Consider the following 16,003-nt stretch of genomic DNA (forward strand, 5'->3'; position numbering starts at 1 on the left):
AAGATGGAGATGAGGAGAAATTTCTTCAGACGGTAGTGAACCACTGAGATTCTTTTCCATACAGAGCTGTTGAAGCTGAGCCATTAAGTATATGGATGGCTGTGACAGACAGATTTTTAATCAGCAAGGGAATCAAGGATTATGGGGTAAAGGCAGGAAAGTAGAGTTGAGGTAAAAGTTGAGTTAGAGTTGAAAGTGGAGATTTGCCATGGTCTCACTGAATGGTGGACCAGATTTGGTGAGCTGACTGGCCAACATCTGCACCTACCTTTTATGGCCTGATGATGGTGTAAACAACAAATAGGCAATTTGGTGACATTTTCAGGCCATGGCTGCCCTGCTGAAAGGAGTTGAAATTGATTCCTTCTGTTTACTTCCAGGCCAATTAAACTTTGCTGTCCAGAAGTAGTTGGTTATTTAAGTATTAATTCTTTTTGATTGTACGTACGAATTCTTCATTTTCGTACATCTACAGAAGATGATTTTTTTAACTACAGGGTGAGCTACTTTTTTTGTATCACCTTATTATTCAGCTCCCTGTAAGTAAATTATTTTCAAGCAGGGACCTGACCATTGTTGACTCGATGACAAATTTCTGCTCATACAACATTGGATTGATAAAAATGAGTCCAAATTAGACTGCACCTTTTAAGAGTAGATCCCAATAAATGGACACTCAATAATTTTTATTTGTTTGTATGATAACAATGGTCTTGATTAATGCATTACTGACTGAACACTAAAACTGTAATGCTGAAAGAATCATCTGATAGAAATATTGTAATTTCTGCTGTGACACATTTGCTCTAGGATTAAACAAAATAATTTACCTGTTGGAGTGATGCTATTTTATGTATTCTATCCTCTGTAAATTTTACTGTGTTTTCAAACAATGCTACATAGGATTCTTGAGAACACTACTCTTCCTGGTATCTAAGTGGGAGCTCAGACAGCTGATCACTAATTCACCAATCCAACCTAATATTACTGAAAGCCAGAGTCAACACAGTGTGGATCTGGAGTAACACAGCAGATCAGGCAGCATCAGATGAGTGGGAAAGTTGACGTTTTGGGTTGGGATGTTTTGTGTTCCTCCAGTTCCACACTGTGTTGACACTCACTCCAGCATCTGCAGCTCTTGGTAACTTTGAGCTACTGAAAGCCATATTTCCAATTGCGAGGAAGTGTTCATTCATATATTTGAGCAATTTGGCAAAGCCTATTATCTGATATTTCATTGACAGGGAAGGAGAGAGAGGGAAGAGAATTACAACCAATGGTGACAAACTGATAATATGGCCAACTTTCTTCACCTTGAGAAAACGGTACTCAGGCCAGTTATAATAAGCCATTGCCATACAGGTTAAGAGGGAATATTTTCTCAACGGCTAATAGAGCAGTGAGTGTAGAATACTAATCACATGGTTGTATAAAATTTTAAGATATATCTGTTTTTCTTTCTTTGCCAGCATATCATCACTTCATGAAAAGCAAGAAGATTTCCTACATCCACCGTTTGCAGTTACTTCTCGGATTGTACAGCCTCAGCAGAAACAAGAGTCCTCTGAACAAATTACTAACAGGTACTGAACTTGTAACCAGAGTTTTAGTTATGTTACAAGGGTGCTATATTGCTAACTGTGTAATCAATTGAATATATCAAGTGATTGAATGATAAAAATAACCTTTATTTATAAAACATCTTTCATGATCTCAGGACATATCAGGGAAACTTTACAGCCAATGAAATACTTTTTGAAATGTAGTCACCATTGTGTTTTGTAGCTTGAAATCATGCAGAGATGACCCTCACCAGATTCCATGTGAGAAGCGGACATTGTTATAATTTCTTTTAGAGCACCTGCTGCTATATGCTGACTTTCAGGTTCTGTTCCTTTTGTAACCACACCCGCAGGTTTGACCAACAACACACAAAACATAGAACAGTCAATAGGCGTACACTATCAAAGACCAAACAATTGAACACAGTAATGATTGTTGTAATATAGAAAATATGGCTGCCAATTTACTCACAGCAAGATTTTACAATAACAATGATAATCTGTTTTTGTGATTTTGGTTAATAATAAATACTGCTCTGGACTGAGGTGATAACTCTGCTCAATTTCTTCAAAATAACTCCATAGGATTTCATATGTCCATCCGAGAATGCAGGTGAGACCTCAGTTCAACGTTTTAGTCAAAAGGCAGAACCTCCAATGCCATTGTATTCACCGTCCTATTTTGGAGCTTGACCTCGTACATTTATGAATTAGAGGCAAGGGAGCTACCGACTAAGCCAAAGCTGACACTTTGTGAATTTACTGTAGACTGCTCCACCCACTGACCCACATGGGCCTCAATCATCTATGACTTAAATGGAATGGTGGGGCGTGCTGGCTGCATGAACATCTAGGATGTTGCATGGCAAATTTGGAAGAAAACCAAAAATTCTGGGGCCCTTGGCAATGCCACATTATCTACTGGTGTTGCAATTCATATTTCATGTTGAAACATTTAATATAGATGAAATGCTTTTGTTTAGGGGCACAGGAATTTACTTCTAAATGTGCAAATGGAAACCTCCTTTCAGTTTATTTTTCAAGTTATTCACTCCCTGATGCAGGAAAATTTTAAATGTTTTAGGGAAAAGTGTTTTTTTTGTTTGTAAGTACTTCAAGTTTTGTTTTGCACATAGACTGGATATATATTGTCAAGTTAAACAGGCAAAAAGATAGTTACAATGGCAAGAAAAGATTATCTGCTTAAGGTCTAATGGAAGAAATTTTAATTGCACGGCCTAATCTAATGTAACAACTGTTCTAAAATAGTTTAAATCTTTTGAGTTCCAGCTGTGCTCTCGTGTCTGCAAAGAGACTGGTACATGTTGTCTGGACTATTTCAGATAGCTGATGAATAGCTTTGCAATAAGCACAAGAAAAATATATTTTTGCTTTTAGTGTTACATGTTATCCTTACATAATAAATGAATAGAATAACAGCAACATACGCCCACTTAAATAATTAAAGCCACACAATAAATATTTCAAATCTGGTTTATACTTTGGACTTTTCCCTTTGCTGCTGCAATATGTAGCCAAGGATTCTTAGTATAGGTCAAAGGACTCTTGCACATTGGACCTAATTGAATGTAGGAGACAGAAGTGGTGGTGGAAGTTCGCTTTTTGGGCTGGAAGCCTGTGGCCAAAGGGGTGTCGCAAGGACTGGTGTTGAATCCACTGCTTTTTGTCATTTAAAGAAATGATTTGGATGTGAACATATGCAGTATGGTCAGTAAGTTTGCGGATGACACCAAAACTGGTGCAGTGAGCAGCGAAGAAGTGAGCAAGAAGATTACCTCCAAGTATAAGGGGTGCTTAACGGGATGGGCAAATGGTCCAAGAGTAGCTGATGGAGTTTAATGTAGGTGCTGCATTTTGGAAAGGCAAATCAGGGCAGAGTGTATACACTTAATGGTAAAATCCTGGGCAGTGTTGCCGGACAAAGAGACCTTGGGGTACAGGTTCATAGTTCCTGGAAAGTGGAGTCACAGCTAGATAGATTAGAGAAGAAGGCATTTGGTATGCTGCCTTTATTGGTCAGTGTTGAGTATAGGAGTTGGGATGTCATGTTGCAGCTGTACAGGAGAACTATTGGACCAATTTTAGAATACTGTGATCAGTTCTGGTCTTTGTACTGTAGGAAAGATGTTGTGAGAGTTGAAATGGTTCAGAAAAGATTTACAAGGACGTTGTCAGTGTTGCTGAGCTTGAGCTATAGGGAGAGACTGAATAGGCTGGGGCTGTTTTCCTTGAAGTGTCACAAGTTGAGGGATAACCTTGGAGATGGATAAAATCATGAGGCATGGATAGGGTGAATAGCCAAGGTCTTTTTCTTGTAATGGAATATTCCAAAACTAGAGAGCATAGGTTTAAAGTGAGAGAGGAAAGATTTATAAGGGACTTAAGGGGCACCTTTTTCACGCCGAGGGTAGTGCATATGTGGAATGAGCTACCAGGGAGGCTGGTACAACTACAATATTTAAAAATCGTCCAGATGGGCCCATTAAATAGGAAGGGTTCAGAGGGGTATTGGCCAAATGCTAGCAAATGAGACTGATGAATTTAGGATATCTTGATGTGGATGAGTTGGACTGAAGGGTTTGCTTCTATGCTATATGTCTCTGTGACAAATAAATTTAAGGACAAAAGAGTAACAAGGGGGAGAACAGGACCCCTTTAAATATTAACATAGTAGCCTATGTGTGGAGATGAAGGGCGTACTAACTGAGTATTTTGTATCAGTGTTTACTGTGGAGAAGGATATGGAAGGTAGAGAACGTGGTGAAATAAACAGTGACATCTTGAAAAATGCCCATATTTCAGAGGGGGAGGTGCTGAACGTCTTAAAATGCATTAAAAGTGGATAAATACCCAAGACCTAATCAGGTGTACCCTAGAACTCTGTGGGAATCTAGGGAAGTGATTTCTGGGCCCCTTCCTGAGATATTTGTATCTTCAAGAACCACAAGTGAGGTCCTAGAAGACTGGAGGTTGTCTAACATGGTGCCAGTATTTAAGAAAGTTGGTAAAGAAAAGCCAGGGGGGCTATAGACAGGTAAACCTGACTTCAGTGGTGGGCAAGTTGGTGGAAGGAATCCTGAGGGACAGGAATATATGTATTTGGAAAGGCAAGGACTGACTAGGGATAATCAACAAGGCTTTGTGCATAGGAAATCGTGTCTCAGTAACTTGACTGAGTTTTTTGAAGAAGTGGTGAGGAGGAATAATGAAGGCAGAGCACTGGACATGATCTGCATGGACTTGAGTAAGCCATTTGACAAGGTTTCTCATGGTAGACTGGCTGGCAAGGTTAGATAGCATGGAATGTAGGGAGAACTAGCCATTTGGATACAGATCTCGCTTGAAGGTAGAAGGTGGCAGAGGGTTGCTTTTCGGACTGGAGCCCTGTGACCTGTAGTGTGCCACTAATTTTCATCATTTTATATTAATGATTTGTTTGTGAACATAGAAGGTATGGATAGTAAGTTTGTAGATGACACCAAAATTGGAGGTGTAGTGGACAGCAAAGAAGGTTGTCTGAGTATGATGGAACCTTGAACAGATGGGCCAGTGGAACAAGGATGAAAATGAGTTGCTGCATTTTGGAATGGCAAATCAGGGCAGGATGTATACACAAGGTATTGGAGAGTGTTGCTGAATAAAGATATCTAGGGATGCAGGTTCATAGTTGCAGTTAGACAGGATAATGAAGAAGGCATTTAGTATGCTTGCTTTAATAGGCCAGTGCATTGAGTATAGACGTTGGGAGGTCATGTGGCTGTACAGGACATTGGTTCGGCCACTTTTGGACTACTGCATGCAATTCTGGTCTCCCTACTATAGGAAGGATGTTGTGAAAGTTGAAAGGGTTTGGAAAAGATTGACAAGGATGTTATCAAGATTGGCGGGTTTGAGCTATAGGGGAAGGCCAAAGAGGCTGAGGCTGTTTTTCCTGGAGTGTCAGAAGCTGAGGAGTGGCCTTGTAGAACTTTATGAACTTATGAGCAGCATGGGCAGGGTGAATAGCCATGGTCCTTTCCCCAGTGGAAGAGTTTAAAAATGGAGGGCATAGGTTTAAGTTGAGGAGGGAAGGATTTAAAAGGGACCCAAGAGGCGGCAACCTCATGCAGAGGGTGGTGCTTGTATGGAATGAGCTGCCTGAGGAAGTGGTGGAGGCTGGCACAATTACAAGATTTAAAAGGCATCTGGATGGCTATATATATTGGAAGAGTTTAGAGGGATATGGGCCAAATGCTGGCAACTGGGACTAGATTAATTTTGGATATCTGGTCAGTATGGATGAGTTGGACCAATGGTTTTCTTTCAATGCTGTACAGCTCTATAACTCTGACACTGTAATGAGCTGTTTCCATCATACACTGTTAAGAGTGTTGGATCATTATTAGAAACCTATCTGATGTTTTATGGCCTAAAGTATGATGATAACCAGCTATAACTCTCATTAGACATTATTTCTATGTTTTTAATCATTTGTTATTAATTATTCGTCAATTAACTGTTCTTCCTGTCAGCTTGAAAGACTTTTAATGTATTTATGGCTCAATGGTGGTGTTAAAGTGTTTTTGCTTCATGATGATGCAATAATTAAAATACAAATGGAGGTTGAACTTAGAGTCAGGGCTCAACCCCATAGGATTGGACTTGCTGGCGAGATGGTCTCGCATTTCTTTACATCAGTCAGTTTCCAAACTCTTCACCATTCATTTTATGAATAATTATTTTACGTTCAGTTTCCTGAACCAGGAGGACAAAACCCTGAAATCTATTGCGCAGTAAAGTGTGGTAGGTTCGTTCTAGAGGAACAATACTGAGTCCTTGTTGGTGCATGCTGCAAGAAGATCATGGAGAAATATTTATCCCTGTCACATTTGTACAACTCCTCCTGTCTGCTGACAAAACCATCTCAAGTTGCAGCATTTGATAGATAACTCCCAAGCAAAGCAAAGATGCATGTTAAAATGACTGATATCATTTTTGTGTCAGCAGTAAACATGTAGGCTCATTGCTTTTCATAGAGCTGGGAAGTTCAGGTTGGGAAATCCTTGTCTTGACAGACTATTTTCCATGGAAATGACCACCTTTATTGGATGATGTTTGCTGCAGAGGCACTGTGATTGAGTTGGATTATTGCCTCCAAAAACAGGTTGGAGGTGGCCATAGATTTGGGAAGATGTGGAGGTCGGCTGATCAGAAAGCCCATATTTATTCTGAGGGGGGAGAAATGAAACAAAGAACTGCAGGTGCTGGAAATCTTAAACAAGAAGCAGATCACTGTGCCTGAAACCTTAACTCTGCTTCTTCTCCATAGAATCTGCCAGACCTGCAGAGTTTCTCCAGCAATTTCTGTTTTGGTTCTCTGAGACTTTGGCCTAGTTCGATTAAAGAGTTTTACTCGTTCAAATCTAACCTACATACCTCTCATTCCCCCTCATATCTTCATGCTACCTAATACCCCTTAATACCTCCATAGTCAATTACCTGGTATCAACAATGGGCAGACCTCAGGAGCCATGTGGAAATGAGAACAATTAGAATTTCAGTAATTGAAAAGAGTTCATTCATTTTATACAGATAGAAACTCTCATTAATTAAAGCCACTGGAAGATTTTATAGCCACACCAGTGCTCAATCTTTTATAAAGATCAAAGTCTACTCAATAACCATATCCAAGGCAGTTATCCTTGAATGGTGTCTTAAAACTGTCAATTAAATTGGAAAATCAGATATCATATGTTGATATGTGGTTTTGAAGTAACCCTTGGAAAATTTCAACAGTAAAGTCAATTGAATCTCCAGGAATACATGGCAATTTATTATTATTTCTAAGCATTATCTGATGGCCCAGATGACTGTATCGGCGCCGCCTCTTGCTCCCCAGAGGAGCTCAAACAGTTCATCCACTTCACCAACACCTTCCACCCCAACCTTCAGTTTACCTGGGCCATCTCCAGCACATCCCTCACCTTCCTGGACCTCTCAGTCTCCATCTCAGGCAACCAGCTTGTAACTGATGTCCATTTCAAGCCCACCGACTCCCACAGCTACCTAGAATACACCTCCTCCCACCCACCCTCCTGCAAAAATTCCATCCCCTATTCCCAATTTCTCCGCGTCCGCCGCATCTGCTCCCATGATAAGACATTCCACTCCCGCACATCCCAGATGTCCAAGTTCTTCAAGGTCTGCAACTTTCCCCACACAGTGATTGAGAACGCCCTTGACCGCATCTCCCGTATTTTCCGCAACACACCCCTCACACCCTGCCCCTGCCACAACCGCCCAAAGAGGATCCCCCTCGTTCTCACACACCACCCCACCAACCTCCAGATACAACGCATCATCCTCCGACACTTCCGCCATCTACAATCCGATCCCACCACCCAAGACATTTTTCCATCCCCACCCCTGTCTGCTTTCCGGAGAGACCACTCTCTCCGTGACTCCCTTGTTCGCTCCACACTGCCCTCCAACCCCACCACACCCGGCACCTTCCCCTGCAACCGCAGGAAATGCTACACTTGTCCCCACGCCTCCTCCCTCACCCCTATCCCAGGCCCCAAGATGACATTCCACATTAAGCAGAGGTTCACCTGCACATCTGCCAATGTGGTATACTGCATCCACTCTACCCGGTGTGGCTTCCTCTACATTGGGGAAACCAAGCGGAGGCTTGGGGACTGCTTTGCAGAACACCTCCGCTCAGTTCGCAACAAACAACTGCACCTCCCAGTCGCAAACCATTTCCACTCCCCCTCCCATTCTTTAGATGACATGTCCATCATGGGCCTCCTGCAGTGCCACAATGATGCCACCCGAAGGTTGCAGGAACAGCAACTCATATTCCGCCTGGGAACCCTGCAGCCTAATGGTATCAATGTGGACTTCACCAGTTTCAAAATCTCCCCTTCCCCCACCGCATCCCAAAACCAGCCCAGTTCGTCCCCTCCCCCCACTGCACCACACAACCAGCCCAGCTCTTCCCCTCCACCCACTGCATCCCAAAACCAGTCCAACCTGTCTCTGCCTCCCTAACCTGTTCTTCCTCTCACCCATCCCTTCTTCCCACCCCAAGCCGCACCCCCATCTACCTAATAACCTCATCCCACCTCCTTGACCTGTCCGCCTTCCCTGGACTGACCTATCCCCTCCCTACCTCCCCACCTATACTCTCTCCACCTATCTTCTTTTCTCTCCATCTTCGGTCCGCCTCCCCCTCTCTCCCTATTTATTCCAGAACCCTCACCCCATCCTCCTCTCTGATGAAGGGTCTAGGCCCGAAACGTCAGCTTTTGTGCTCCTGAGATGCTGCTTGGCCTGCTGTGTTCATCCAGCCTCACATTTTATTATCTTGGATTCTCCAGCATCTGCAGTTCCCATTATATCTGTGATTTTTTTTTTGTTTTTAATTTATTTTTACTCTTACTGACAGCCATAACTTTGTTTTACATATTGAAATGGTTGGAATTTAAATTACCTCTGGTCATGACACATTTCACATCTGATCTGCCCTTCAAGAACTTTAACGCCTCTTTCTTCTTCATGACATCCGCACTCCAGGTGTCAACTGTCCTGGGACAGTTAAAATAGGGTCTGTTTGAATTCAAGACTGATTTTAAATGGCCATGCTCTATCCAGATTTCCCACCTGTGGGGAAACATGCTCCACCCCGTTCTCTTTGCAGGAGAAACTGGGATCTGTCACTAACAGAAGCAACACACCTGCATGCAGGTCTGAAGCATTGGAATAAAGTTTGCTTAAAAGACACACTACAACATCTCCAGTGACTAGTCCAGTGGAAAAGTTATGGCAGATTTTCTTTTGTCAAACGCAATCAAATTGGGCAATCTCAAAATTGAACAGCTTGTTATTGGGAGATCTGGTGAATCCTTGACCCAAATTGCTGAGCAAAATTCCGCCTTCGAAGGAATACTGACTGATTGATTACCTGGTAGCTCGTTATCCGACAAATTTTAAATAATTACAAAAATGGTGAGCCTTGGAAAGCTTTGCCTTCTTTCTCTGTTCTACTGCTGAACTATTGTTCTTCTGCCACTCTGAAATGGATGCTATGCGGCAGCACAAAAGTCTTTTCCCGAATGTTGAGTTTCTGAACTGCAGCTGATAGCTAGCCCTCCTTGACTGTAGTCCAGCGAAATGGCCTGACACCATTGTGCGTTCAAGCTTGTGGCTGGAAGACCTGCCTCACCCTACATCTGGAGACAATTTCACCTTGGAGTAAAATCCAGGCTAAAGTCTCTGGGTTCACATGTGCGCTCCACAAGATTTTCTTTAGTCTGTGGTGCTTTCTTTGCACCCGAACAGCCTTTAACTTCCTCAACCCTACATAATATTATGTGGTGGAATTAATTATATATAATACATCAGTTCACTTTGCTTTGTTGGCTGCTATTATTCTTGAGACACGTTTATTTTTCTGGGTGTGGTCTTCTTGGGCTGTTGTTTATCAGCAGTTTCTTCCTGTGCACACATTTTCCGTATATCAATGGCATGACAAAGCATCAATGTGAGTTTCCAACTGCTGACCAAATATTTTTTGAGGCCAGTTTACAGGCATTAAAAGCCGATTTTGTTATTTATTTGAATTGCTCCATATTTATGTGGATCACCTGGGAGCATGAAGGAGACAGGAATCAAGTAAGTAAAGAGCTCAACCATTTTGAAAGGTCTGATAGGTCAGGGAGAATGCAAGTAACAGAATGGGAGAGTATAACTGAAAGAATAAGTAGAAATATTGTTACATTACCTTTTAATTAAATATTATGTTTTGGATGTTGATTTTATTTCTATGAAGGTAAGCTTACAGCAATACTCAACAGTAAGTTTACGTTTGAGTATTTGAACCAATTTCAGAAGAGAGACTTTCCCTGACCTTTCTGTGTTCTAAGTGTTAATATAAATATCTTTGGAGCATCCAGTGTATTATTAAGGTATATTAATTAGGAACATGGCAGAAGACTGGTGAACTAGGCTTGGATTGCGACAGTGTGCCCACGCTGGTATTATTAATACCCGTTCGATGAATTTGAGGAAGCTCTTGTATCTAATCCAAGTATTGTTCCTTGGATCAGGGACGCATGGCTTAACCGAAAGGAGCTAGAGGTTTCCTCAAATAAACAACCTGGGATCTAATGGAGAGCTAGTACGTTGATTGGAAGCTGGTACATCAGTCCCTGCAGGAAGATAGTTACTCCAGACTTGTGGCTTAGGCAACCCCCCACCCCAATTTATCTGACAATTCTTCCATCAAATTTCTGGGCTGTTCAAACTTTTCCTCGATGTTAGAGCCGCTGAGGTTATCAGGAGTGCTGCTCTGAACGGCTACTTTCAAACCAGTTGCAGTGGGGAGGGATGGTTTCCCTAAATACATTGAAAGTGACACAGGAAAGTTTATGTTGGAAATCTTTCTCTCATTATGGACACTCTGTCAGGGTCAGTGCTGGAGGGCCCCAGTTGGCTGATCTCAGCGCAAAAATGAGATTATGTTTCTGTTGCATTGATAACCTGTTAGTTTGAAGCATTCTCTCTCTCAGATGACAGATCCCACAGTGATGCCAACCATAATAGCAGTAATGTGCAATGGTTTATCTCTGTGTGGCATATAATACCACTTCACCGCAAAATGGTTTAAAAAAAATTATAATTTACTACAGCTCAGTAAAGTTATTAACTCACTGGGTGACATCTGACTAATGCACACTGTTATGTTTCTTCTTTGCTGGCAACTGCGCTGTTTTCAAAATCTCAGGAAAAACTTCTCACTATATTTTAATGCAGCACAGTTCTAAATATCCAAAGTGTTAGCAAGTTGATGCAAAATGCCTTCAAAAGTGAATGCAAACAAAATCATTCCATTCAAGCTCTGTGCTGTTGAATAGAATCATGCCTTGATTATACTTTGGCAAAAATGAGTGCAGTTAGTTTGTAAATCCAATTTTAATTACTTTTAATAAAGTGGATTTTAATATATGGAAAACTCTGTCACCAGAATTGAAAAGATTTTCAAAATTGGCTCACCAGTAGATGGACCTCTATCTGTAGCTGGCTGAGATAGATCAGGTCTGGATTTCTTTCTCAGTGTTACATTTTATAGTTACTAAGTAACTGTCTTGTTAATTCCTCAAGTTGGAAGTCATTTGACAGCTGATGAAGTTGTGTTCGTTCATTTTGTTCACGCTGAAACATCGCAACTTGAACATTTAAAGCTGGAAATTTTTGTTGTAAAGTTAACATTCTTAGAGCCATTATAAACTGGTTTTCCTTTCTGGTTCGCAGTTAGCAATTGAAGCACTACGTTTTGAGATTATTTAAGCACAATAATAGGCTTAATTCAAACTGTTGCTTTTCTAACAAAAGATTAGTGTTTAGTTATAGCCAAGAGTAGTCTTTTCCACTTTCAATCTATTAGAATTTTGCCAACTGAAGTGATTGGATACATGGATTTTAAATTTTTTTAATCAACATTGTATCACTTCAAAAGATGTTCTTTTTTGCTTCTATGTTACCAGTCCTACTGTATCTCCCTGCCTCAAAGATACAGACAGTTCTGCTCTGCTGTTGGGTTTTCCTTCTCTCTTGAAAAATGATGTACTTCTTCAGGACATTGCTGAACAATCCATTTTAAGGGACAGCATATTCATCTTACTTTTTGTGAAAGGAAAAGGATTTTTCTGTATTTACGTTATTGACTTTGCCTAATATGTATTTCGTCTTTCAAAGTTTTCAGCTCGGTGGCCGCTTGTTGTAAAACACATTAGCGTTAACTGACAGATGGATTTCCATTCACGTCCATCCAAAAAAAGTGTGAGCACTTTTATCTACAAAACAACTGTGAGCCATTCTAAGCAATTTGCAACATGGACCTGTTGGTACCTCTGGTTTCCAGATAGTATTTAAAGAACACTTCTGTGAATTAAATGCTGAAGTCCAGATCAAATTTAAATCATAATACCTTCAGAAGCTTCACGCAGATGTGGGTGTGTCTATGGACTGAGCAGCCGAAGGAAATGGTGGAGGCTGGTACAATTACAACATCAAAAGACATCTGGATGGGGATATGAAAATGAAGGGTTTGGAAGGATATGGGCCAAATGCTGGCAAATGGGACTAGATTAATTTTGAATAGCTGGTCGGCATGGACAAGTTGGGCCCAAGGATCTATTTCTGTGCTGTACATTTCTATGATTCTCTGACATCTCTAATTTGGCCACTTCAGATTAAATTGAATCATATCCTTTGACTCATTTTGATTTGTCCCTTCAAGCCAGTGATGGGCATGAGTAGGATGCTTTTCCTTTTCATGGCGGTTGAGCTGTTATAATCAGAAATCAAGAAATGATTGTTGGTGTTTGTCTAGTTAATTTACATAACCATGCTTACTTGGCATCTCGTGAACAAATATGAAGATTACTGACAGTCTTGATGGATCAACATTGCTTGATTTCCAAATCAGCCAGACAATTTGTCTCCACTTTTCTTTTAATTTACTTAAGGGTGTTATGATCCTAGCCCAAATCACCATAATTATGTTATGATCTGGCCATGAAGCAGTTTCTTTCATATGTTGGCAAGGTATGAGATCTCAAATGCTAATTAAGATTAATAAAACACAGAATTTCAGTTTTGAACCAATTAACAGAAATGTACTGCACAAAATTAAAACAGTAATATAATCTACAAGATATATACAACTTATTTTGGAAAACATTGAGAACTAACATGAGCAAACATGGGTAACAAACTGTGGTCATAGAGCAGAAAAAATAGATAATACGATCAAAACAAATCCCATAGTTTTTTCCACAGTCCGTCCCCTCTATATGAATGATATGATAAGTCATTCAATCTCATTACAACTTCAAGGAATTCCAATTCTTCACTTTTGACAATTTGGCCTTGAGACTCCCTGAAGAGCCACTCTGCCTTGGCTGTCTTGATGATTCATGCTCTGATCAATCCCCTTCGTTTTCTGGGAATACACTCCCTGGATTCTGGAAATTGAGTTCTAGCATTACTCACAGTCAGGCACAAATATAGGTTCTCATTGACAACCAGCTTCACCAAATCAGTGCTACCCTGGAGTGATTAACTGAGCTCTAATTTTGCTCTCGTTTCCTCAAGTGTCTCATAGGTCTCTTTGCATTATAATACCATCTAACTATTCTGGGGCCTTCTTCCTGAGCCCCAAAACAGAGAAACAATGTGCCTCATTTGCCTTCTCAGCAGTCAAACAGCTGTATTGCCTAATATGGAGCCTGTTTTTGTCTGCCCTTTTCCCTCACACTGTTTTAATTCCAAATGCTTGTAACCTTTGAACAGTCAGTCAATGACCCTTGAACTACTTTGAATGAAGTATTGGAAACCTCACGACAAGCCGCACCCTTGCTTTTAGGCAGGCCTGAATGTAACCACCTAGCAACCATTTAAACATACAGCTCCCTAAATGTTACAAATCACATATATCTGACTCATACACAGATCAAATGGATTACACAAAACAAAAGGAAATCTTCGCAAGAGGAATTGTTACTGCTGATATTAATTCCAAAGCAATCCAAGCTTTTGCTTTTAATATAAATTCTTGGATGCTGCTAAGGATCCCATGAAGCTTCCATGTGTAGTTATGATAAACAACGGGTAGCATGAGGACCAAAAATATAACAGAGATGAGTCATGCCTGAGCTGTACAGGGTTTATTCTGTTGACAGTATTTTTAGGACTAAAACGCTGATAATACAAATAAGGTTGTCAGTCCAGACGTCTTTTGCCACAGATGCCATCATACCAAGAGAATGCTTGTGTTTAACTGTCTTGTTATTCGGCACTGTGCTCTAAAATTAACTTTAATGCAACAGCTGCCGAAAAGTTTAGTGGGGACTTTGACCATAAGTTGAATAACGGCTGCAAGTCTGTCTGAAATGTTATCGTGGTGCTGAAACTCTTTTTAGCCAGATAACGGCTACAATGTGTCCTTAAGCATTACAATTTTTTTTTTCTGTGGCTACCATTTACTAACTTGGGTAAAAGAATAATGCTGTGTGTAATCCTGCTTGATAACGTACAAGAGAATAAGTTAAAAGAAGGTAAAGATAGATGCAACATGTTTTTCAACTAACTTTCCAAGTCAGTGCATGCTAGGCATCACAACCAGCAAAAACACAGCAGCAATCAGACATCAAATACAAAGAAACCTTTGATGCAGAGTAAAAGCTGCCGTCTTGTTGAGGATAAAAAAGTGCGCTGATAATTAACAATTCTCCTAACCATGAGGAATGTTATTTCTAGATCCAAACTACCCATGTTGATATCAAGGGGCAAGTGATGGCAAAAAAGTGATGACAAGATAGTTAAGGAAAAGATCATTTTCAACTGAAACTTGAGGGGGAGGTGATGACCTAGTGATATTATCGCTGGACTGTTAATCCAGAGACCCAGATTATGATCTGGGGACCAGGGTTTGAATCCTGCCATGGCAGATGGTGGAATTTGAATTCAATAAATATCTGGAATTAACAATCGAATGATGATGATGAATCCATTGTCAATTGTCGGAAAAACCCATCTGGTTCACTAATGTCCTTTAGGGAAGGAAACTGCCCTCCTTACCTGGTCTGGCCTACATGTGCCTTTCTCATCTGGTGCCTTTCTCATCTGATACCCAACCATTCTTCCACTCCTACAAAAGATATTCACCTTCACCCAGACTAGCTGGATTTTGCAGCCTTTACAGAACCCACGAGTTTGAAAGAGGTGAGCCTTCATTGTGCAAAACTAAGGAATATGGAACTGGTCTCAATCTCGCTTTATAAAATAATTCTGCCATCACAGGGATTGAGCTGGTGAACCATCATTGCACGCATTTTATGACAATTATGTCCCTGCTTAGCAGAGGGCTTTTGGGGTGCAATGGTAGAATCCTAACCTCTAATCCAGGAGGCCCAGATTCATATCCCACCCATTCCATGTGTGTGCTTAACACGTCTGAACAGGTTAATTTGAAAACAATTATCCCACCTTAAATTACTCTGGATGAAGTCTCATTAAAGCTGTGCACAATGTCGTCAAACCATCTTCATTCCTATTTTCTCACATCTCCTTGCTGTGAAGGCCAACGTGCCACTTGGCTTCCTGCAACTGCATCATAACTTTAAATTACTCATGAGCCAGGCTACCCAGTTGCAGGACAGGATGTTCTCTTTGTAAGTTCGAGTTGGTCAGTTCCCGCCATTATAGAAACGATCTGCTTTCTATTTTTTCTACCAACATCATTTACTTATTGACAAGATGTTCTCTCGGTTGGTTTGAGCAGGTCAAAGTCCACCTGAAATTTTCTTGTATCCTCCTCACAATTCATGCTCCCGCCTAGTTTGGTGTGATCAGAAAATTTGGAACTATTACAATTG

General features: G+C 40.8%; 1 protein-coding gene across 3 annotated transcripts in view; it reads left to right on the forward strand.

Annotated features, from left to right (window-relative positions):
* The window catches only part of LOC125461914 (uncharacterized), a 234,408-nt gene that overhangs the window by 80,828 nt on the left and 137,577 nt on the right, over positions 1-16,003 (forward strand). For all 3 annotated transcript variants that reach the window (XM_059653064.1, XM_059653065.1, XM_059653066.1), the window contains exon 9: positions 1,470-1,583. In XM_059653064.1, the coding sequence (XP_059509047.1) occupies positions 1,470-1,583 (114 nt within the window). The remainder of the gene's footprint in view (positions 1-1,469; positions 1,584-16,003) is intronic.

This window comes from Stegostoma tigrinum, chromosome 20, assembly GCF_030684315.1.
Source record: "Stegostoma tigrinum isolate sSteTig4 chromosome 20, sSteTig4.hap1, whole genome shotgun sequence".
NCBI lineage: Eukaryota > Metazoa > Chordata > Chondrichthyes > Orectolobiformes > Stegostomatidae > Stegostoma > Stegostoma tigrinum.